The sequence below is a fragment of the Siniperca chuatsi genome, linkage group LG7 (genome assembly GCF_020085105.1).
Source record: "Siniperca chuatsi isolate FFG_IHB_CAS linkage group LG7, ASM2008510v1, whole genome shotgun sequence".
Lineage (NCBI taxonomy): Eukaryota > Metazoa > Chordata > Actinopteri > Centrarchiformes > Sinipercidae > Siniperca > Siniperca chuatsi.
In genome coordinates, this window is record NC_058048.1 from 16,102,624 (window position 1) to 16,128,470 (window position 25,847).

General features: G+C 39.5%; 2 protein-coding genes across 3 annotated transcripts; both read left to right on the plus strand.

Annotated features, from left to right (window-relative positions):
* Positions 1-47: 47 nt before the first annotated feature.
* Positions 48-6,344, plus strand: aipl1 (aryl hydrocarbon receptor interacting protein-like 1). Its single transcript, XM_044202433.1, has 6 exons — positions 48-255; positions 2,082-2,261; positions 3,538-3,726; positions 3,899-4,075; positions 4,189-4,330; positions 4,849-6,344. The coding sequence occupies exons 1-6, from the start codon at positions 151-153 to the stop codon at positions 5,046-5,048; spliced, it is 993 nt and encodes a 330-aa protein (XP_044058368.1). The 5' UTR covers positions 48-150; the 3' UTR covers positions 5,049-6,344.
* Positions 6,345-8,063: 1,719 nt separating this feature from the next.
* trarg1a (trafficking regulator of GLUT4 (SLC2A4) 1a) lies at positions 8,064-25,847 on the plus strand. 2 transcript variants are annotated; one of them, XM_044202435.1, is made up of 4 exons: positions 8,064-8,355; positions 8,644-9,059; positions 22,755-22,881; positions 23,568-25,847. In XM_044202435.1, exons 1-4 carry the CDS (start codon positions 8,328-8,330, stop codon positions 23,576-23,578), a joined length of 582 nt encoding a protein of 193 aa, XP_044058370.1. In that variant the 5' UTR covers positions 8,064-8,327; the 3' UTR covers positions 23,579-25,847. The 2 variants fall into 2 exon arrangements, with proteins under 2 accessions (XP_044058370.1, XP_044058371.1); XM_044202436.1 differs by having other exon boundaries at positions 8,065-9,059.

Here is a 25,847-nt window from a genome sequence, read left to right on the forward strand (position 1 = left end):
CTAAGCTAATCCACCAGGAACAACACCTCCAAGTCAACCATGTCATTTTACACATGTTGTACCCCACACATCATACACATAGATTTACTCATAAGATATATATATATATGCATGGTAATATAAGGTGATCCATACCAATAAGCAAAAAAGATGACGGATATGCAGGATACGCTGTTGCTAAATTCAGAGGGAATCAAGAAAACCATCCTGCATGGAGGCACCGGAGACATCCCAAAACTCACTACTGGGGCAAAGGTACTGTAGGCCTTCAGTACTTTATTTACATTTTCTGATAAAACTAGAACAAAACTGATAGGCACACACCAAATATGTCTTTACTTTCAGTTTTTAGACTTTTAACCAACTTAGCTCTCATCCATTACAGACTAAGTTGTGTGAGTCCACTGCTTTTTCACTATACAGCCTAGTTACTGTACAGTAACTAATCTAATTAAACCATATTTCAGATAAATAGCAGCTATGTATGGTCCTTCTTTTGGACAAATTAAAGAGGATGATTAAAAATACATCTCACAAAGCTAGTTTTAATGTTCTAAATCTAATTAGAGGTACTAATAGGATTTTAACATATACATTTAATTATCATACTGCGTGCACAGCATCACATGACCATGCAGAGACGAGACAAGTTTTTTCTAGACTGTGGTAGAATGGTTGCAAAGCATCAAAAAATTAGAGAATGTCCAAACAGAGGTGCTATCTACAAACCTGTCTTTATATAGACTTGATTTTAAATATGGCATGTATGCTGTTATCTAATAAATTATATAATATAGGTTCAATTTAGCTGTGTTTGTTGTATCTCCTTGAGGATCCCTCTAAATATGCACAAGAAGTAAAGGAGCAATAAGTAGTTTTCAATAACAAGTCTGTTATTGGCCTGTTGAAAAGCAAGACCATGACATGTCCTGTGAAGGTTTTAAACAGTGTTTGTTTAATATGCATGGCTTCATTACTCGAGATTTATGGATAACATTTTCCTGCCAATTTTAAGCCTTTTCAACTGAGCTTGATGGGTGAAGGGAGGCACATTCAGCTTGCTGCAATTCCCACTGACAGCCAGTAGAGGTTGATAGAGGACATATATCACTCAATGTTCCTTAAATGAGAACACTATTTTCAGGGCTTAATCAATACACTTTGAGCCATCTGCATCAGATTTGACAAAATTAGTCTAACCCAAAGAACGCTGTTATATAATGTGTGTGTATGATATTTTTAAGATGGAAAGCCTCCTGAAAGATTCACTTTTTTGACATATGAAACCATTCTTGAATTTGAGAAATGGCTTCATATTTCCTCAATGTTATATGGTGTGTAGCAGTGCTATTTCCCTGTTTATACCAGCTGTGTGACACTCATGACCTATGTGGCTTACTGACTCTGCTTCCTTCTTATGTATCTTTTATCTTTTTCTTTGAGAGTGGAAATCTACTCTTTACTGCTCCTGAAGTTTCCCCAATAGTGTTAACTGATGAGTTGCTAAAAGCATTTGACATCATCCTAGGTTCATGAAATCATTTGTACTGGTACTGTATATGAGGGCACTGTCATCTAACATATTGGAGAAGCACATGAAAGAGCAGCTTTTGCACAACAGTGTGAAATGTTGTTATATGGTTTCACTCTCCTTGGACATTATACAACTATGCAATCTTGGCATGTCTGTCATTCCTCTTGTCTGTCGGTCCTGTTGAATAACAGAGCTGTGTGAAGCTCGTGACATGACATATAGTTGAGACTGATGTTCAGTTGTGTTTACAACAAAACACGTCATCTTTGCCTGTCAGTGAGTGACTTGAAACAACTTTTCCTCATGCAATTAAATTTTATGGTATTTGTGATCACCTGCATTTCAGGCCTTTCTGATAATCATGTCATTTTAGATGCTTTATGTTACCCTAGAGAGTCATTGTCCGTTTTTAAAGCTGACACAAGTCTTTGCAATTATGAGCAATTTTCCCCACTTTTTGTCCACTCTGTACAGGTTTAACAAGCAAGCTTCATGTAGTTCTTCTCTCAACATGGTTCTTCTTTTCTATGGTTCTTTTTTACTCCAGGTGACATTCCACTTCCGCACCCAGTTGTGTGATGATGAACGTACAGTGATAGATGACAGCAAAGTGGTGGGCACGCCCATGGAGATAGTGATCGGCAACATGTTCAAACTGGACATCTGGGAGACCCTGCTGTCCTCCATGAGGATCGGTGAGGTGGCTGAATTCTGGTGTGACACCATTGTGAGTGCTGAAAAACATTTTCCTGCTTGCTTGTTTTTAAGCACAGCGCATTATAGTCTGTTAGTACAAACCTCTTCTGAGACGTTTGACTGTTGACTTTATACAGAATGACATCACACTGCAGATGTGAAAGTTATAGACTGTGCTTTCAATGACAAGCAACAAAACAACCCAATAAGAAAAGTTTGGTGTCCTCCAGATGTAAATTTAAAGCCTAAACATAAAGCACGAGCATATATTGCACCCTCCATGATAACTCTCCCATTCAGGAAATAGAAAATTAACACAGGAATGGCCAGATAATAACACTCTTAGGATGCACAGGGCAAACGGAGAGGAGTGCTCACAACTTTTTCAAAACTGGATCAACAGGCTACCTAAAGTAGAAACACTTACATAATAATAATACATGTGGTTTATAACAAACATTCATGTACTGAAGACATCTGATTCACTTTCAGTTTAGTTTCACTTTGAATTACCTGTATATTTTTTGTGAGTAGTGTTTAGTCTTTATGAATGTTGTTATGTAATCAATAATTTGTTATGTCTGGTCTGTGTTTCTGCATTTATGTGTGTGTGTGTGTGTGCGTGTGTGTGTGGCGCACACTGTCATAGACAGATGGGTTGAGGCATACTGTCATTAATCTGGAGCAGCCTCAGTTTTCCCTAATCGGCTCTGATTCCTGCTGAATCAGCACTACTGACTCCCCTCCACTCTGATTAGATTTGATGGGGCTTAGAGCATTTATTCACTCTGAACAACAGAGCTGCGCTGCACACGCCGCTGCATATGTTGTGCAGTATCACTCCCATCCAGTGGAGGGCAAACTTGCCATTTAAACTGAGGAAATAGACTGGAGATAATGTGAGACAACTCATTTAAGTTTAAATTACAATTAAGCTTCAATTAATTTTCAATCATTATTATTATCACATGTTTCCTGTGTAGGAGAAGAGCTGTTGGCTTTTTAGGCAAACTGCAGGGGGTCCAGGAGTGGGTCTGTGATGGATTTGAGGTGGGACAACACAAGGTGCTCAAATTACTTCATTACCACAGAGGTCAGGGCGATGGGTCTGTGGTCAATAAGTCATGGTGTCAGTTACATGACAGTGAGGCATTAGAGGCTAGTTGTTTGTTAAGTTCTTAAGAGGCTCAAATATCAAACCTTCAGTCGCCTTTACTCTACACTGCAGGCCATTCACAGAGAAAGACCCTTATTATTTAGTAATTCTGTTTTATATTTTGACTCTTGTGGTCCTCTCTCCTCTCCAGCACACTGGTGTTTACCCACTTGTGTCCAAAAGTATGAGGCGCATTGCAGAGGGCAAAGACCCAGTCGACTGGCACATCCATACATGTGGTATGGCCAACATGTTCGCCTACCACAGCCTTGGCTACGACGACCTGGATGAGCTGATGAAGGAACCAAAGCCCCTCTACTTTGTCCTGGAGCTGCTCAGGGTGAGAAAGAACAGAGACAACAACACTTCCTAAACAAGGAAGTGGCACATTAGTGGGGTTTACTGTACCAGGACAATTCAATGGCATTAACCATAGTGTTTTAAAATATTATAGTCTGTGGAAAACTGAAAAAGAATCTCCTATATACATACAGTATGTGTATGATTGACAGGTGCAGCAGCCCAGTGAGTATGACAGGGAGTCGTGGGCTCTGAGTGATACGGAGAGGCTGAAGGCGGTCCCTGTGCTGCACGGCCAGGGGAACAAGCTCTACAAACAAGGACAGTACCAAGAGGCCACACAAAAGTACAAGGAGGCCATCATCTGCATCAAGAATGTTCAGATGAAGGTGATTACGTCAAATAAGTGGTCCAAAATAGAATTTTATTTGCTTCTATAAAACAGTATGTGCCGCATTTTCCAGTATGTATAGACATGGATCTGAACTACTTTCTTCTTCAGGAGAAAGCATGGGAGGCCCCGTGGCTGAAGCTGGAGAAGATGGCCAACACCTTAACGCTCAACTACTGTCAGTGTCTGCTGCGCATGGAAGAGTACTACGAGGCCATTGAGCACACCAGCGACATTATCAACCAGCATCCAGGTTTGCCACTGCCATAGACTGATAGGATGTGTGTGACTCTACCATGATGGAGTGAGGGATTATGTAGTCATTTTTAAAGCAGAAAAAGTATATTATCACATTCCAGCCAGTTGATATCTCAGTGTAAATGACTGTCCTGCTGTGCAAGCATTACAGCCTCACTTATTTACAATTTCACTTATTTAATTTTACAATTTATTCAGCCTTTAACAAGTTGGGTGTGTGTGTGTGTGTGTGTGTGTGTGTGTGTGTGTGTGTGTGCTGTAAATGTATGTTTCATGTCTATAAAATTCTGACCCTATAAAAGATCCGGTGCCCTGTGGTTCAGCATGCAGTCTATACTTGTGTGTGTTCATAGATGTGAATCTAACTAAGTTGTGAAAGATACTTCACTTCAGTTAAGCATCCGGTCATCTAGCACACTCTCTCACCTTGTTGATTGAATACTATGAAGCTGCAGATGTCCCTCACATGAACGACTACTGTCAAACATGTTTGTGTTTGTATTTGTCCTCCAGGTGTAGTGAAGGCTTTCTACCTGCGAGGTAAGGCCCACATGGAAGTGTGGAACGAGGCGGAGGCCCGGCAGGACTTCAGCAGGGTGCTGGACCTGGACCCTGGCATGAAGAAGGCCGTCAAGAAGGAGCTGGCTGTGCTTAACATGCGCATGGAAGAGAAGAACCAGGAGGACAAGGACAAGTACAAGGGCATGTTTTGACCAGGAGAGACTGCAGCAGAGGTTGAAGTGATGGGCTAAAGATGAGTAAAGTTGTTAAATCACAAATCTCCACACTTGCTTTTAACTTTAACTCCCTGCATTGTCAAGGGCTGTGAGACACTCCAGAGAGCCTGAAAGACAGTGTCCAATAAAATTGTATAAACCCCTCCCTTTCGACCTGTCTTTCTTTTTCCTACAAACCATGATTGAGACAATCGACTGTATATAAGTTAAATTAAGGACTTGTTCAATGGGCTGTTTGTATTGCATTTATATTTCATTCCTATGTTTAGCAAGGCCTAAAGATGTGCCTACGTGCTAAGATTATGGATGCATTAAGTGATTTAAGTGAGAATAATGATTACAGTTTGTTTAAAGGAATAGTACGCTTATTTGCTTTCTTGCCTAGAGTTAGATGAGAGGATCGATACCACACTTGCATCTGTATAAATATGTAGTTGGAGCTAGCAGCCGCTTAACTTAGCTTAGCATAAAGACTGGAAACAGGGGGAAACCATAGGGAAAACAGCTAGCCTGGCTCTTTTCAACAAAATCCACTGAACAATACCATTAAAATATGTTAATCAGTGAGCTTTAGAGGTTCTGGTGGATTTCTTTTAACTTTTGCACAGAGCTCTTTCCCCTTGTTTCCAATCTTTATGCTAAGCTAAGCTTGTCGGCTGCTGGCTGTAGTTCTATACAGTATTTACTATACAGACATGAGAGTGGTATCAGTCTTCTTGTCTAACTCTCTTAAAGAAAGCGAATAAGCGTATTTCCCAAAATGTCAAACTATTCCTTTGCTAGTGTTCTGATTTGTAATATTGTTTTAAAATATTTCCTCGACATGTACAGAAAAAATCTTCCATCCCTGACTGACTGCAACTAATGAATTGTTGGAGCGGCTCAGTTGGATTTCTGTGTTTAAATTTGTCCCACCAGATGTTATGTGAGCCAATGACAACACCATCATTGTAGTTTTTTCAAAACTCATATGTCACACTTTGCCACTGTTCACCCTAAGCAATGTAAAAGAACTGAAGTAGTGGCTATATGCTGTTTCTAAAGCTTTATTTATAGTTACTAGTTCTATAAAATAAGAATAAAACCAACTTTTATTTATAACAAAGGCTCTAAGTCTTGTAAGCACATTGCTCTTCCACAGGGTGGGGCTCTGACAACAATTATTCTTCTGCTTCCACCTGATCCCTGTTGGAGAAATTATCCTGAGCCTAAGCAGTATCCTCATTTGGAGCCTAGGGGCTCGTAAAAATAAATGATCTGGGTTGTATCTACTGCTTGTCTCCTTCCCTTCTTTCCTTTGTACATCTTAAAAGATCTTACTGCAGAGTGTCTGTTACAAAGTGGGAGGGACAAAGCTTTACAATGAGAAAAGACAGAGACGGAAGGAAACAGAGGGAGTTTAGTGCAAGGGGGAGTTGTGACTAATACATCAGGGAAATGCACTGGAAAGACACATTTGAATGCACTTATGTTTGTGCATTGACATAAAATATTAAATCAATAGTATGGCATCACACTGAGAGCTCAGTTTCATTCAGGGAATCCCCAGTCATCACTATCTGCACTAGTGTCCCCACCACCCCCCTCCCCTCGTCACTACCACAGGTCACAGTGCAGTGTAGCAGTCACTCAGGGAAATGAGGCTGACGCTAATGCACCAGTTTAATGATGAGGGAAATCAATAGGAGCAAATCAAAGAAAAGAAAAGCTACGGAGGATCGTGATTAAACATTCAAGCTATAGCATCCAGCCCTTTACAACCACTTTTTCTTACTGCTGAGTCTTGGCTGATCTGAGGCAAGTAAACAAGGAGACTAAAAGCTGTGGTTTAATACGGCACTCATTAGAGACTAGCCTATATGCAATTCCTCTCTTTTCAGATCCAGACAAACATTTTGTTAATCTCCACACCTGAATATCCTCAGCGCTATTTAGAAAATGGAAAGAGTTGATTTATGATGTCGGGCTGAGCCACTGAAAACCTTGCCCAGGACAAAAACATCAGTAAATTCTGCATAGCAGCACAATCCGCTGCTGGCTTTCCTCCATAAACCACTGGTGCTGATGTTGAGGAGAGAAGAAATGGAGCTGGAGGAGGAGGAGGAGGAGGAGGAGGAGGAGGAGATGGGCTCAGCGCCAGACTGCCCTGCTCCAACATGACATGCTTCAAGTTCGCCAGAGAAAGCCAATTTCATACCGGAAGTACGACGATCGTGTATTCAAAATAAAAACCTGTAAATGTCAGATTTTGGAAGGAAGGTAATAAATAAAGGTATATGATTTTGTGTTTCATGTATGCTTGTTTTGCTTTGCTTTTACTGTTGAACTAATTATTAACTGATTAGGCTATATGAGTTAAAACTGATTCCTCTCTTTTTCACAGCCTACATTGCATTCATTTGGCAAAAGCCTTTGTTGAATGTCCCATTCATATAGCTTAGGCCTACATTGGGAGTTATGTGGGGTTCAGTGTCTTGCTTAAGGACATTTTGACATGTGGACAGAGGGAGCTGGATTTTGAACCAGCACCGTGTAATTAACAGCCAACCTTCCTCCACCATCTGAGCTATATGTGCAGAAGCCGTGCAGGCTACACAGGCAACATTTCTAGTATCCTAATTAATAGTATTTGACAATACCTTTTAACACAGAATCTTTTGTTATTTTACATATGTGGCTTTCAAAATTAGCACAAAAGTGTGTTTTCCAAAATAGACCCAGGCATTCCGCATGTGGTAAAAAGACACACCCTGCTGTGTGTTCTACTCAGATAGGCAAAAATAATTATATTTTAATTTAATACAAATTATATAGGCCTATGATAAATAAGATATATTATATAGGTTAATTGTTGTCATTTACTGTAACCTATATTCAAAAGCCCCTTTGTTGGCAAATTTAAGCTTTTATTTTGTGTTTCGTCACCGGAAGTGTGCTGTTTTAAACTGGGTACCTTGACACTGGTCCCAAGTTGAGTACAGTCGCTGTGCTGCTGCGGCGTAGAGACAGACAGTGAAGACAGGAGAAAGTGGCTCATGTGGGGTCTGATTTAAGAGAGACGCTTCACCTTCATCCTTCTGTCTTATGAAAAGGAAAGAGACGCGTTTAGGCTACTTTTCAATAAACAGACAGACTTAAAGGAAAGTGGTGGGACTGGATCAAGGCGGACGACAGGAGCCCCTCTTGACTGAATTGTTCCTCCTTGGATGTATCAGGTAGCAGGGGAGATTTTCTGATCTCAGCCCCTTTCGGGAAATGAGTCAAACGACGGATGTGAAGGAAGGTAAAGGAAAGTGATTGAAGAGTAAGAATGATATCAGCAGGAATCACGCTGCTTTCATCTCCTCACTGATTTTATCATTTTATTTTATCTATTATCCGAGCTTTGCGCATCACCTTTCAAATAATCTAATTTTACCCACCCACCCCAAGTTGATCCCAGCTAAAAAGATTAGTTGTAAAAACTTGCATTCAGCTGTATTATGGAATGTCGGCGTCTCCTGCCTTGTAATCAATTTTAAACCAGTTTTTAAAAAATATTCATTTTCTGATCTAATTTGATACAACTGAGACTTGAACATGGCCATCAACACGGACACCGACTTCCTGAAGTCCAACTTGGGAGAGGGTGGAGGAGGCGCTCCGCCTGCGGACTCCCAGGAGACGGAGAAACTCCTGGCGGTGACCACCGAGCCTGGAGGAAATGGGATGAAGATGTCCACCTCCTTCACGGTCAACATGGACAGCGACAAGGGCCTGGAGGCCGACCAGAACGGCCACAGCGTCGCTGTGAGATCGGGCTCCGCCGGGCAGCTGGCCGCCGCCGCCCCCCTCTCCCCGTCCAGGGCCAGTCTGAGCCGCTCCTCCACAGGGAATGCTACCGTCCAGGAGACCCCGAAGCCCAAGGATTACCTCATCCTAGTCATCATGTCCTGCTTCTGCCCCGTTTGGCCCGTCAGCATTGTCGCACTGGTGTACTCCATCATGGTGAGTATCGCTTTATTAAACTGCCCCTGTAGAACTACCACAAAATCTACAACAGCCTAAAGTCTGTCTTGGAGCACAAAGTGAAGCAGCAGAGATGGATGGGTGGATGAGTAAGTGTGTGTCAGTGTGTGATGGAGAAATCCAAAGGAGAGTCAAAAATGTTCTGTATTTTGAATTTATTCAAGTCTGTAACTTAGTAAACAGGGATATTCATGTAACATGAATGAGCATTAAGTGTCAAAATCAGAAAATATGTTTGATATTAACCTAATCTGGTTCAGAAGTGTCAAGAGTCTATTACTGAGGAGACAAATAAGGCAAGATGCCTCCCAAAACAGCTGTATATTTGGTTTTATTATGTTAATATTTACTTAAGTCGTCAGCGTGCCACTTTTCTACATATTATTTTGATGTTTGAAGAACTTGAGTTCTGAGATATTTTAGAGAAAGTGGATTTTCAACATTAGTCTGTGAGAGGATGGTCATCAAACTGCTTGGGAGTGAAATATTCTTCCTGAATAGATAAATATCAGTAAGAAATATGACAATGTACCTTTTTTCTTTAATAGAAAATCGTTTTTCAATGAAATATCAAAAAATAATGACAAATTGCCTATCACAAATTAACAGAGGGTGACATCTTAAAATGATTTAATTGATCTGGCCAACAGTTAAAGGGTATTTGATTTACAGTAATACAAAATAAATAAAAGCAGCAAATCCATGAATTTGAGAGGCCAGAACTGACAAATATTTGGTGTTGTTGTTGAATAAATCACGATCAATGATTAATCACTTATCAAAATGGTCACTGATTAATTTTTCTTCAATGGTTGGAGTCTCTTAGAAATGTGCCTTTCTATCCTGTGTACAATTAAATATTAATTTAAACAGGCACCAGAGTAACTGCAACTGTCCAGCATTTACAGTTACATTTATTTAAACAGAAACAGAAACAAATGGTTACGAAACCTGTTCCCACCAAAACCAGAGAGGCCCTCAGATGCAGCTGAGCAGACCTCCACAGAGCAGTTGTTTCAGTTCAGTTCCAGGCAATGTCTTATCTGAATAGCTAAAATTCCTCCAAATGTTGCATATTTTACTGTAAGAAAATAGTTGGGTCCACTTCTGTAACTGCAGCAAGTGCAGTGCTGCTCTGTGGTCCCTGATAAACTCATCATGAATAAGAACACACACACACACACACACACACACACACACCTAGAGCTCAGTGCATCATCAGCTTTCCCAGTGCTGAGGCTTTAAATGATCTCAGGTCTGCTGCTGCTGCCACTCAGCTGCTGGTTGTTCTGGTTTTCGAGGCGCTGACACTTGATTAATCCTCTCACTGAAAGTTTCAGGATGCAAGAAATGCTGATACAAGATGCAGCTAAGACACTGAGGGCACGCCGAGCAGCCGCGGATGCTTGATACTGATGATGCTACTGTTTCGTACTCGCCATTCAATAAATGTTTTCTGGAGACACAATCCTCAGTCGGTCTACAACACACTTTGGGACACTTTCTTGTTGTCACCCTCTGCGGCGGTGAGAGGTCTGCAGTAAAAATGGTGGCGGTGTTATTGAAGGCTGTAAGAGATTTTCAATTGGATGTGTAAAAATACAAACGCAGTGTGAAGGTCAAATGTAACCTGACAAGCAGAGAAATGTGTCAGTTTTGTGTTTGACAATACTTTATGGCACAGGTGAATATTTTAATGATTTTTGTTTTTTTAAACTCCAGATACTGTGCAGCATTTATGATGACAGTGACCCTCGTTTCACTTTGGCACACATGTACTATTAATGAAAATGTATAACTTATGCAGTATACCAGTGATATTGCAGCGAAGCTGGAAACGGGAATAAAAAGTGACATTCCAGCCTGTACACTCAGCTTAAAAGCTCCACATTTTGTCTTCAAATTACACTTGTGCAAGTTGAGACAATAAAACATCCTGTTAGACGAAGCTCCTACAAAAGCTGCAGAAGGCATGTGGTAACTGGCACGATTTAATTTCCCCAGCAAATTAGCACTGTACTTTACTATGTCAGTGTGTCCCTGCTCAATCAAAGGTAGACTCAGTTGTGGAAAGTTGAATGTGGAAATTCACAAAGTCAGTATGTGAAATAAAAACCTGTCAAGGTTTGATGGGATAACTTCAGGACCGGTGATCAATAAGTTGTTTGTTGTTGTGTACTATACCATACTGTACTGTGTGTGTTAGGTTGCTGCACACACATGCAGTATGCATTCTAAAAAAAATCTCAGGGATTGTTACACAGACATACATTCACATAACGTGACACAGCAGGACTTACTCCACGGTTGGCAGGTCAGTAATCCTGCACCTTTTAGCTTGTAATTTCCTTAATCGTCAGTAAAAAGGTCTTTAGCTGACTGACACCACTAGTGACACAAATCCAGGCAGCTATTGAAACTGTACATCAGAGTCAAATCCCCTGCTGGGTCATTCAAAAGCCCTGCATTTATTTGTGTGTGTACTTGAACTACAGACTCCTTCAGTGGGATTATGCTTTATTCGAGGTCAGACCTATAACGGACAGCATGTAAGTGTGTCGAAATTTAGAAACAGCAGTTTAGACAGTTTTTCACTGGGTTCAATTTATTGAAAAATCTGTTAAATGAAGCGCCAAGTATACGGTATCACTTAAAAATAGGAATTACGTTTGTTTACGTACTTGGAGCACCCCCTCCTTTTTGTCTTTGGAACAAATGTTGGTATTCAAAAATTGGCAAATTACAGTCGATAAGCAAGACTTTCCTTTCAAAATTCTACATATTCATAATTGATTTATTCACAGAAATGAATTGAGTTTCACTAAAACATTTAAGCCGAAAACACAGAACTTCAGGCTTGGTTTATCTGTCTGTTGGGGGTCTGAGACAAAATATTAGAACCAGTTCAGGGTTTGCCACTGTCAATGCAGCCAGATAAGTGTGAGTGGCTCAGAGAGTGTGTGTTACATCTGTAGGGAGTTTCTCAAATCTTGAATCTTGTCATTGTGAGATATCTAGTTAATCTTTTTTTTATTATTGGAGAGCATCAAAAGCCAAAGAAAACTGACAAACAAATCTAGCAGAGGAGTTGGAAACTGCAAAGTATCATTTGGGCTTTATAATGTACCTCCACTCCCCAAATCATTCTCTCCTACATTTTTTAGCACAAATAACTGCAAACACAATAAAGGTTGTGTGAGCTGCACATGCAGGTGAAAAATCACTTTTTGCATTTGGCAAAAAAAAAAAATCAGTGGATCATTAAGAACAGTAACAATCGAAACAAAACCAAGCAAAGTGTCTTGTAATGTGCAAACCTCCATGTGTTTGAGCCAGGAAACAACAGCAGAGAAGGGATTCTACTGTAACTGAGCAGTACAGATAAATACGGCTTTTGAATGACCCTTGCATTAAGTATCTGGCAGTATTCTACCAGGAGTCATTTCAGTGGTATCAGTAGCTAGACTGTTGTGTCAGGATTTTAACTCATGTTGGCTGATAGCAGCTTAGTTGCTATTGGCACAGTCATTTGTGTTTTTCAGCACACTTTACTTCTGACACTGTAAAGCAGCCAACACTTAGATCTACAGAGAAACAAGGCAAAGGCAATGCAGTAAACCCATTAGTTCTGTGATATCACTCCTGTGGGCACTACACACCAAAGGGAATATCAGGAAGTATCCACGAGACAGCCTGTAGTACCCCGAGCCATCATCATGAACCCACTGACATTCACAAGTCAGCCGCTTTCTAATGGCACGGAGCGAGTGTGTGTGTGTGTGTGTGTGTGTGTGTGTGTGTGTGTGTGTGTGTGAGAGAGAGAGAGAGCTAGAGAGAGGCTTTGACAGAGGGCAGAAGAAAGAAAAGTGAAGGAGGGAGAAACTGGAGCTGGCTAATAACTCAATAGAAGGCGAGAGAAGTCAATTTCGTTTCTCTGCAGAGGGCAGATTGCAGCAGTTAGCCAACTCTGTGACAGCGTTCAACATCCTCTCTCTTTCCTGGGTGTATGGAAAGGGGATACGGGCCTCACAAAGAAGATCAAACAATCATTCGCCACAAGGGCAGATGGGTGTGAGAGAGACAGCAAATGGCTATAAAGTAGTTCCTATCACTGGATTAGAAGAGAATCGAATCAGATACCACAGTGATGTCAGATAAGTGCAAGTGAGCCAGAGCAGGAAAACAGAGGTTTACAACACTCGCTGTGAACAAATGAATCAAAAGTAATGTGGTTGATACCATACGATAAAGCCCTAGAGTGCGAGCTGACTACTAAGTGGTAATATTCTCCTCGCCCATGTGAAATTGACACTTCCGCAAAGAATAATAGAAAAAAAGAAACTGCTCAACTGCTGTTAAAATAATATTAATGAATGGAGGTCAGAGGAAACAGCCCAGACTCCAGGAAGTAGTTTGAGATGAAATGCCACAGTAGTAAATAGTGAGTTTGTTGTGGTTGCATTGTTGGTGAGTGTGTAAAGCTGTCTTCAACATCCATTGACCTGGGTTCAGGTCTCAATTCATGCCAAGAGGTTTTCTACTACTTGATATTTATGTACTATTATGTACTATTTAATACATTATGCATCATCATAATCAATTTAAAACTAAGCATAGTATGTAAACAGATCAAAAGACTGTAATATGAAAATGGTCACTTGTAGTGACGAACACAGAGAATTATCACCCGACTCTGATCTCAGATCCCCTACAGTTCTATAGTGGCTTTTAGTCTATTTTGGATCATTATTTTGGTTTTCTTGGCCCGCATCACCACTCTCATCAACCCTGCTTTCAGCAGCAGCAGATAATTTGAGCAAAAAAGCTCTGATACATCCACTGTACATTAACCTACCCAGCACCAAACAGCAGACAGACCGAGTTATGGACTAGCCAGAGAACACACTGGAGCATTTAGCAGCTGAAGAACCAGATATTTCCCTTAGGAGTTGGTGGAGACCAAAACAGAGCTAAAAGTAGAGTAATTTTGGAATTTACATTAGTCAGGACACAAACATAACTCCAAATGAATGATGTTATTGCTCCATGTCTGACTGATGTGTTTTAACAACTAAATAAGGTGCCAATAGGTCAGTGTTGTGTTTTCAAATTGTTCCAACATTCCCAAGTGGCAAAATCAATCAGTTTATGCAGCTTTAACCTCAACCAAATAATTTTAGTTGCCCACATCTAGCTTCAAAATGACCTGAACACTTCATACTGTCACATGATCCTTTTATTGTGGCGGTGACAGACACGAAACATCAAGCAATGAGACAGGTTTCTGTGTTTTAATCCTATAAGCAATCAGAATGAACTATAAGTAAGTACAATCTGTTGAGGCCTCATTTAGCCTTGTAAAAGAGTCAGCATCTTTCTATACTGGCAGATGGTGCACTGATAACAAGAGGACCACCAAAAGTTACATCCATCATCATCCACCACCATTTCCAGACAGAAGGACCACGTAAAAGCCAACTTCCAGTTGGCTGCCGCCACAGATCTCTGACAGATGCTCTGGTGGGGAAGGCTTGTGGCTGGCAAACCTGGAAGATGTGCAGTCAATTATGGGGAGTGGAGAGGCAGGGGTTTTTACTGCCCAGACCAGCCTATCCCAGTAATGGGAAGGCCCAAACCTCAGGAGCGTTATTGCACGCTCGGCAGGTTTGCCTGTGAAATATGGACTCGCAGTGCTGCACTGCACGGATGACTGTGTATGCGTGTGTGTATATGTGTGTGTGCGTAGGTAAATTACTTCTTATTAGCAATCTAATACTGCAGCCATAGTGAGAGAGCACTTCATACTGTTGTTGCCAATTATACGAAGCCTATTAGTGAGAAAATCAGAGACTGCTCGTATTATAATAGAAAACTGATTTATTTATTATTTGTAATGTTAAACCTGTGCAAGTGATGATATTATCATTCCACAGTGTATAAGATAGAATATAGGGAAAGCTAACACTGTCATGTTGTGGATACATGTGATGGCATTAGAGTAGCACCCAGCTTTATGACGCACAGGAGGGGTGGCATCCAATGTCAGAAATCTTCAAATCCTAGCAGGGGCTTTGATAATAACACTGAATGAAAATGTAATAGCACAGAATATGTATGTATTGCTACATGTTCTACATATTTTTATGGATGAATGCAACAGAAATAGGTAACACTACATTTTTGGAGGGATTTTGATGTCCAAAGAACATTTTTATATCCAAAGTTGATTGGCAATAATGAGTCACCAAAAGCAAGATAGTGCAATATTTTAGTTTATGACCAAATACATGCAAAAACTCAGCTGTACTTTATGTTTAGTGCTAATTAGCAAATGTTTGCATGCTAACATGCTAAACTAAGATGGTGAACACGGTAAACATTATACCTACTAAGCATCAGCATTGTCAGTGTGAGCATGTTAGCTGACGTTAGCTTTTAGCTCAAAGCACAGCTGTGCCTAAGTGCAGCCTCACAGAGCTGCTAGCGTGGCTGTAGACTCTTAGTCTTGTTAAAATTTCACCACTGAATCACACAGAATTCTAACGTCATAGTTACACATTGAGGTAGTAAGAAACTATACATGCATTTAATGTTGTAACTGGACTCTCATTTCCCGATCATCTTAAATCCTCTGATGGATGCGGGCAAACCTTCTCCTGACTGTTTAATTTCCGCTTCCTTTCCCGTATCAATCTGATACCTATTTAGTTACAGATGTGTTTGCCCCATTCTGGACAGGACATCCAGCACTTTGTAGATTTACTGTATAATGATAATCTAATTTTGTTTTGACAAACACATTACTAATAGCAGCATGCTCTGTTAATCCTGATAATGATGCACTGTGCTTTGAAGTCAATTGTGAAACTTGGATTAAATAAACCGGTCTGAAAGTGGTTCACTCATTACTGATGTGCAAAATGGAATAAGGCATACACTATTATGGCCTTGTGTTTTTGTGGTGCTAACGCTTAGCTCATTTGAACTGTGTTTCCAGTTCACAAGCTAACCAAGATATAAATACAATTAAAATGCATGAACTGCAGCAGCAGCTAGAATGCATTTTATAGCTCCAAGAATGAGAGCTTTGCCATCATGGGTCTGACAGATTTGATCATCTGACCACATTGAGTGGTTTGCAATTTTAATGGAGATTCAAGTGTAACAGACTGAGTCTAAAAGCCCTGTTAGCGTCCCCTAGAGGCCATGATGCTCCTTACACCCAACAGACGGAGAGACCGACCGACAGCCTTGTTCTCTCTCTTTTAGGGCTTGAATATGACTACAATTACTAAATTATAAATTATCCTCAAACTTGAATTTTGAACTTGATACTTTTTTAAAATAAGGCTTCTAAGTTAAAAAGTAAAATTCGTAACAAAATGGGGAATACACTTTTAAGAGGGATGCATATAATGAAAAGTATGGAGAAAAATTAACAAAAAAATTGACAATTTGCAGGAAATAATGGGTGTAAATGCAAATAAACAATTTTAATTTGATCAAATTGGCCAGTTTCGCAGACATAACTACACACCAGCTCCTGGTTGTACACTGTCCCTCTCTACCAGGCTGCTGCTGGCTCTCCATTATTAATGACAAGAGAGAAAGGGAGCACTTAGTGACTTACTAGCCTCCACTTTCCTCTGCTGAACACATGAACTACAAAGAGTGAGAGAGAGAGAGAGAGAGAGAGAGAGAGAGAGAGAGAGAGAGTGTGTGTGTGTGTGTGTGGCTGGTGTGTACACATGCAGCACAATGAACACGGGACAAGACACTTTAAGGGTAGAATTTCCCATTCAGAAAAAAAACATGACCAGGCTTACTCTAGCTGTGAATCAATATAGACATTCATCAGCCAAGGGTAGGGTGCCTCCCTCTAACCAAACACACACACAAACACACACACCCATGCACACACACTAAATGTCTTGCAGCCCCTGAGGCTAACATCAAAAAAGGCTGGGTTTATTAAACGGATGCTGACATAGAAGCCTTCCCTTATTTCTTTCTTTTCTTTTCTATGATGGATGGAAAAGTTTATAATTTGTTTGTAACTTTGTTTCATTGATGTTTTCTTTCCAAGCAGGCTAACTAGGCAGTGTTTTCATTTAAGATGCTGATGTTGCTTTTCTCTGTCATGTGAGTCCGGCTCAATACAGGCTAAATAAGACTACTTGCCATGAAACGACAAACCCTCTTTCATCTGACATTCAAGGGAAATCTCACTCTTCAACAAGCAGTGACAATCATATGTTGGGTATGCTTCTTAAATACATATCCAGAGTATTAATATTCTCAATATTCTCATAAGATTTTTTTATTTTTTTATTTTTAATCAGGCTACATCTGTTTTACAATCTGTAAAACCCAGTGGAAAACAGGAAGTCTACACATAATTTTAAATGTTCTGTTTTTTCTGTTTGTGAAAACAGAAAAAACAGATTGCAATATCAGTGGAACACCCCAGGGTTGCACTGTCCCCACCCACCTGCACCAAGTGCACTGTGGGATCTATTCCGGAGACAGCCTGGAGACAGAGAGGCTCATGGGACTGAGAGAATGAAGTCACTAGTAGGAGATCAGGGAGGATTTTTCCTTGTCTCTCTTTCTCTGTAGTCTTATGTTATAGTGGGGCTCATAATTTCAGGCATGTTTTTCCACTGAAATAACATTTCACCTCATCTTCTCTCCAAGTAATGTGCTTTCTAATTACACCTCTCCCTCTCTCTTTGTCTTTGGTATGATTTTTCCCATAATTATTCAATTAAAGAGACATTGAGGGTAAATATAAGAGGTAAATCATTAGACAACAATGTCTTTGCACTGTTCAGTTGGCCTTAAAAAAAAAAAAAAAAAAAAAAAAATATATATATATATATATATATATATATATATATATATATATATATATGTTTTAAATTCAGGATGGGCATAGTGATTATTCCGTTTAACACCACACTTTATGTGCTTTTTGTCTTTATGTAAAAAGCACCCTACAAAAATATAGCTGTGTGATTTAATATAGATGAGGAGAGTGAGAGGTCCTTTTCCTCCTTTACGGCACACAGACTTTGGTTTAAAAAGACTCGTTCAGAACCACGGACAGCTCCTAAAGTTTTCATCGGGCTCAAAATATAAAAGGATGGTGCCATGACAAGAGCAAGCACATGGCAGCACTGCATGGAAGGTTTGAATTTTGAATGTAGAACATGAGCTTTGTTATATGTGATCTCTTTACCTTCTTTCTTTGCTCTTTTCTGTAGCACTCAGTGTAACACAGAATATGAGTGACACTTTTCTAATAGTGTTTTTCCCCCCCTGAGTGTGACCTCTGAACAGTCTCAGTTTACCAGGGCATGGACCTAAAAAAGTAGTTAAAACCACTCCACAGGGATGCTAACCCAGGCTGACTCACACCACCTGGTATTGTGTACATAGCCCAAGTATCTCTGGATTGAAAGTGAGTGGACAGGCCACTGCATAACCTGATTTCACTGTTTTGTTCATGAAAGCATTCCTAGACGTTTTTTACCTTCTGGCATGGCGTATTATTTTATTCTTAAACGAAATCCCTGACAGATGCTTTCACTGCTGGCATAAAGGGATGGTCAGACATCCTGTAACGTTCAAATGTCCGTTATGAAAGGGGCTCAGTGAGTGCCATGCAAATGTAATCAACACCATCACACTACCACCAAACTGCGATGTTTTCACACTGCGTGATGGATGCACTGAGTTACACAACCAGAGTGAGACAGCAGGAATTCATCAGACCAGGCAATGTTTTTCCAACTCTCCACTGTACAATGTTGTTGTTCTTTACCTCAGTACTACCTGTAATTCTTGATTAGTGCGGAAAGAAAACACAACTCTGTTCAGTCATTAGCTGTCATACCACATTTGTGTTATAGTGGGACATGTTATTATTATATTATTATGGGATTTTTAGCACTGCACTCAGTTAACCAACTGTTAACTGTTTATTCCTGTCTGTTACGTTACATATCATTTGCCTAGAGTTTTTGTTTTAACGGGTGAAATCAAACAGAGATGATACTTCTCTTGACCTGATTCACCTAGTCAGTCTACGTAAAGGAAAAAGGCAGGGGGGTTTCTATATGTTTCTCATTGTCAACAAATCACATTAAATGACCAAAACCAACTATTTTCTAGTCAGTCTTTCTGACTTTCTGACTTTCCTACCCTGTCTGTGGCACATTTTTAAAAACGGGTATTTCAATCAATATATATTTTAATTTTTAAAAAAGGCTCAGTCATTTCCTGAAACAGATGGGCACTGTAGTCAAACAGGAGTAAATAGCTGGGGACTATTTTCAGGCATGGATTAATACACATTTGGTGAGATAGTGAGTATTTATGGAAGGTGGATGGGTTCGACTTAAAAAAACTACAGTGCCCATGTTCAAGTACACTCTTTCATACACTATTTAATAAACAAACTTACAAATACCTTAAGTTATATATATATATCAAGTAGACTTAACATATTTAAAAGACAAATTGTAAAAGAAAGTTGACATTTCATAAATTTAACCTAGTTTTATGACAAAATCACTGACAAGATGTCAAGAACCAAACCGTTTGTGTGTGTGTGTTTCTCTTGCACTGGTTTTAGTACACTTGTGTATGTGCCATGTACAGTAGTATGTGTTTAACAGTATCACAAATTAAAATTAAATGCAAACCAAGGTTGATGAGAAGATAGTGACATCAACCGTGTGAGATTTGTTGTTTTGGGACTCTCACAGGTGAAAGCAATGCACAATGACTGAGGATCCATCCGTCATGCCTCACACACATACACATAAATCATCCTGTCTCCACATCTGCAGCATACATAAAGCAATATACATACAGCATTAAATTGATCTACAACCCTTTCACACTGCTGCACTCACCTATTCCATCCTTGGAGTCCAATTGGCTCTACAAGTCACATCGTTCCATCAATCCCAAACTGCCAATCTGAAATAGACAATTTCACCATTCACAGCTGGGAATAAATTATTGTTGGCATTTTACCGTACCGGACTCTACAGCACCCAGTAGACTAGTCAGCATTACTGTACTATATCTGTGTAATGTCCCCTTTAAAATAACTTGGCTGTCAATTAACGGAAAACCACCTGATGAATATTTTAAAGTGTAACTCTCAGAGAAGCTCCTGTACTGTGTGTGTGTGTGGTAACATTATACTTGTACAGGAAAAGAGTCTTTCAGTGACGTATGTAATGGGCTACATTATACTGCACGTATAAGTAGTCCATTTTTTCCAGTATTTTACATATTGATTATATCGTAGTCTTAAAGGTCCACTGTGTAACATGTAGGAGGAGCTATTGGCAGAGATGGAATATAATATTTACTAGTATGTTTTAATTAGTGTATAATCACTTGAAAATAAGAATTGTTGTGTTTTCATTACCTTAGAATGAGCCATTTTTATCTACAGAGGAAGCGGCTCTCCATCCGCAGAGGTCGCCATGTTGCACTGCCATGTTTCTACAGTAGCCCAGAACGGACAAACCAAACACTGGCTCTAGTTTTTCGTGAGTTTCGCAGCCACCGTAGTTTCTCCTACACCCTTGGAAAGGGAGGGTGATGCGAGCAGTATTCAAATTTGACCACTAGATGCCACTAAATTGAACATACCGGACCTTTAACGAGGAGGATTTTAAGCATATATTCATCCTGAGCTATGAGTTTGTCTGGGGTTTTGCTCAGGTATAATGTGACGAAAGAACAGTCAATTTTGATTCCAAAACAATGTTCATTACTGTAAATTGACTGCGCTTTACAATTCACACTCACATACCGATGGCGACCATGCATGGTCTGCCCATTGGGAGCAACTTCGGGTTCAGTGTCTTGCCCTACAAAGACATTAGGACAGGAGGAGCCAGGGATCGAACCACCAACTCTGTGAAACTGCGTGGCAGTACATTAATTTTTATCGTTTCAATTCGGTTTGACATGTCTTAGCGGTAATAGGGACCATCTGTCAACGTCGGCTTTAATTGTCTTAGTAATAGGACCATAGTTACTTTAGTAAATTTTGGAATTGTTTTTTGGGATCCAAACCGTGAGATATTTAATCGAGGTAGAGTCTCTTTCTAACTTGATGGGTTGGGAGAGGTGATTCTTATTCTAGCTATGGGGGATGCGTAATCTAAAACATTTCACTGATACTCTTATTAAATCCAAATCGCTTTAATAGCTGGTGGAGATAGCCACACCCATCAAATAAAATGCCTTTTGTGCATCGAGACTGATGGCACTGCCCTTTTTTTTTAATCAAATAATCAATCGCGTGCAGTGTTCACCTAATATTATCCTGTGTTTGTCTCTGTTGGACAAACGCTGTTTGATCTGGGTCTATTAGTTCAGAGACAATATGCTCAATCCTTTTGGCTATTATTGATGCAAATAGTTTGTAGTCTGTATTTAAAATGAATATAGGCACATATGAACTGCACTCCCACTTATCCTTGCCCTCTTTAGGGATTATTGATATTATTGCCTTGCTTCATGATTGGGGTGTTTGTTCTTCTTTAAGGGTGTGGTTAAAGCACCTCAGGAGTATTGGTGTTAATTCAGGCTGGGATTTCTTACTTTATAAATAGTCCTCTCACTCTGTTGTTTGTGTAGTCTCCATGATAGAAGTTTCATAGCTTAAGGACTAGTTTCATAATATTTTTGTCTAGTAAACCTTGTTTTTTCATTCAGTTTTCATTCATTCAGTATACTGGTGTTAAGTCTCCACAATGTATCCTTCTTTTTATTATCCAGGTGCAATGTAAGATACATTCCTGAGTGGTCTTAGACATCTCTGACACCTATTTTGCATTCACTAATCCTGTGCCAATCTGCAAAAGACATGAAAAAGTAATCTAATTGGAGTATTCTGCATGGCAAGGGGAGTAATAAGTAAATTGCTTTTCTGTGGAGTGAAGGTTCCTTCATACATCTATCTTGGCAGATTCCTTCAACAGTTTCCTCATGACCAATGAACTTTGGTTTTTCCTCTTAATCAAGATAGTAGAGTCAAGTTTGGGTGTATTCCGTTCCAGTTTCCCCCAAAGATTAAGGTTCCTGATGATTCAAGGATGAATAAATAGAATTTTTGTTGATAAATGATCCATAATGACCTGGTGGAATATATAAATTAAATAAAGTAACTTCTTTGTGATCTATCATCCCTTCAACTAGAATATAGCACCCTTCCTTATATTTAATTTGACTGGTTGTACCTTGTTAGTGAGTAATATGGCCACTCCTCTCTTACACCCCAATTTGTGAGAGGAATAAACTGTATTCATAACCCCCCTCCTCCCCCTTTGTTTTGTTTTTTTTATTTTCATGCTCTGAGTTGTCTGAGAGATGTGCCAAAAAAATCCTTCCTGTTTTGTTTTAGCAGTAACTTTACTTTTTTTTCTGGATTATGTAACCCATTCGCATTGAGTGTTATTACCCTATATTCCTGGTAGGGCATTTACTTCGGGTCTTCTAAGTTTTGATGGCCCATTGCAACAAAAACATATTACTCTTATGTAGGTATGGTTTGATTTACAATTATTATGTAACATCTTACATATCTATGTCATTCAAATGTTTCTCTTGGTAACACCCTGTGCTTCTGTGTGTCTCCAGTCCAGAAACAGTCTCCAGGTGGGGGATACTGATGGGGCCAGGAGGCTGGGTCGACTGGCTCGTCTGCTCAGTATCGTCTCCATCGTCCTGGGCGTTGTCATCATCGTAGTCTACGTCTCCGTTTCGGGTACAGAAACAAAGACAAGAAGGATACATTTCAAAATACAATGATGTAAACTTAAAAATAAATGACAGGGCAAAACCTACTCAGTTGTTGAGAAGTGCCTGCCATATATGTCAACACGACACAGCTAGTTTTAATGTTTGTGATAATGACTCATGTTTACTTACAGTATTCATTGAAGCATTAATTATGTCCAGAGTAATGTGCATAAAATACATTTTATGTTTATAGTAAAGCTTATGAATGTGCAAAGGGAGAAACCGAAGAGCATAGAGCAAACTTTGAAAATGCTGTCTGGTTTGTGTGCATGTGTCCACTGACAGAAGACACACACAGGGCTTTAACAACAAGTGCTCAACAACAAAGAATACCTACTGCATTACAATTACAGGGTGATATATGACACTACCACAACCACACACGCATGAGATGTATGTTTTTCTACGTCCAAACTCAGCACATTTCCAAGCCTTGTGTGTGTGTTTGTGTGTGTGTGCAGATTGATTTGGCACTGCAGCGAGTGTAGAGGGCTGACTGTGCAGCAAGGGAGGCTACCCTACTGCTCAAAGCCTTCGACACTTGAGCTACACCAGTCAAAATAATGAATATGATGGTGGGCTGAAGCTGTTTTTGTGTCTGACCTGATTTTCTCTGATGATGCCACATTTCTCCTCTTCTTTCTTTTACAGTAAGCAAATGACATGGAGAACCTGAGGGTAGAAAAATGAAGCGTGGAAGCAAAACCATGGATGCAACAAGGAAAAAAACAAAAGCCCATTCCAAAAAATAAAAAGAAATACAATTCCTAACTTTATGTCATATGGTAATTACATCATGACCACCTTCAGAATACAAAAGATAGGCAACTCATGACAGTAGGTACTGCAGCAAGTAAACAAATGAAAAAATCATTCAGAGATGCATGCATTAGAATCCAGTAACATTTGCTTGACAAAAATAACGAAAAACCTGATGTAGAATTGTTCAGGTTAAAACAGAGGAAAATGAAAATGCAGCTTTGTATGTGGTCAGGAGGACTCATTAATGTTTCTGTTTGGAATAATGGACTCCTTAAAATGAAGAGGATGATCTATGTATGAGGAGAGAGTGAACAATAGACATTTTCTATGTCTGGGACGGAGCTCCTTTGAAAAACTCTGGGTTTGGACTTCAAACTTTGGACAGCTGCATATAATCCTCATATATTCCTTACTGAACCTCTTGCATTCAAACCATATACAGCTACAAATATATTTGAAATATGGATATATGGATATATGAATATATATATATATATAGATGTACATTTTATAAAATGTTTGTATGCCAAGTGGTGCTGGGTTTGTTAAGAATGTCACAATGGCTGTTTTGTCAACACTTGGGATTATCAGTGGAAATCCAAGGGTTTGTGAAAAGGGGCAGGGAACACATTTTTAATTTTTGTTATTTATTATTATTTTTTGAACTAAACAAAATTTGAGACCAACTGCATGCCTGAATGTAGATAACCAAACTTCTGCCTTCGTTTTGACTGTTATTAGTTGTCTCTTTTCTTATTAAGGAGCCAGAGAGGCTATCAGGTTTGCACATGGAAGAGTGATTTGTGTACATTATGAGTCTAGCCACTGTAGAATGTGTAAGGACTGTGATCCCCCCATTTCTCCAAAATCTCTTGAACATTGCCTTGCTCTGGCAGAGACTGAAACGCATGCCAAATCTCCCGCCATCTTTTAATTCCTTCCTTTCACATCCTCTAATTCTTTACCACAAAATCTGACTAAGTGGCTGCTGTCCTTAAACTCCATTTTACATATTACATTGTACTACCTTTCTACACCATAGCTCCCCATTTTTCCCTTACCATTCTTACATTGTTATACATTGACTGTTAAATGCCATTGTTTCACTGAATGTTTTTTTCCGCTCCTTGAATTGGTATGAAATGTATTTATATGGGATATATATATGCAATATGTACGCATGCTATGGGCCAAACAGGCTTACACACATTTATTTTTTGTAAATGAACAGGCCTGAGTTTGAGTTTGACTGAGTAACAGCAAATAGCATTTAAATAATCTTTATTTAAAATCCAAGCACGACAGATTGTCTGTATTTGTCACTTTATCAGAGAGAAGTCACTGTATTAAATCCCCTGTGACTACGCAGGACTGTTGTATTGACACATTACAGGCTTATGCTACAAGCACAGGTAACATCACTGTTAGACCATGTAGCATTATTTAAATCCACAGCTTTTCTTTGGGCATTAATGCTTCATTGTTTTATCTTGTGCAATTTAAATCAGGAATAATTTGGACAAAGTCCCATTCAAGGGATAAAAGGTGATGCCATTTGTTGAGTTCCAGTGATTGTTTATTTAAGGGCTCATACAAGTGAAACAGGAGAAACACCAGCTAATTACAACTGATGAGGGATGACATTTATCAGACTATGCAGCTAACGTGATTCTTCTAAAGTCCTAATCTGAACACCATCAATATAAGGCTGAACACCTGCAATCATATCAAGTATTAACACTATATAGCACAATGTTTTGTGCAAAATGGGTTTTTATCGATTCCATTCCATTGTTGTACATAAAAATCTTTATCCAAACATCTGAAGCAGCAAAATCCAAAGAGTCCCCATGTTTACTACCAAACTAATGAAAAAAATGTTACATTACATTGTTGCCAAAATGGCGTATGTGTAATTTCTGTACATCACACAGAGTGTAGGCTACTGCTTTAGTGTTATTCTCTAACACACAAATGTTCCATCTCTGAAACTGGTGTTTAAGAGCCAGATGTCTAGCCTATAAGCTCTACTCTGTCAGTAAAACAGTTCAACACATCACTTCATTCCTATATATTCCTGTGTTTCTTTACCAATATACTGTATGTGCCACTTTTCATCTCTGTGGTGTACATTTTGCATGTTTGGAATAAATGTTACCATGCATGTTC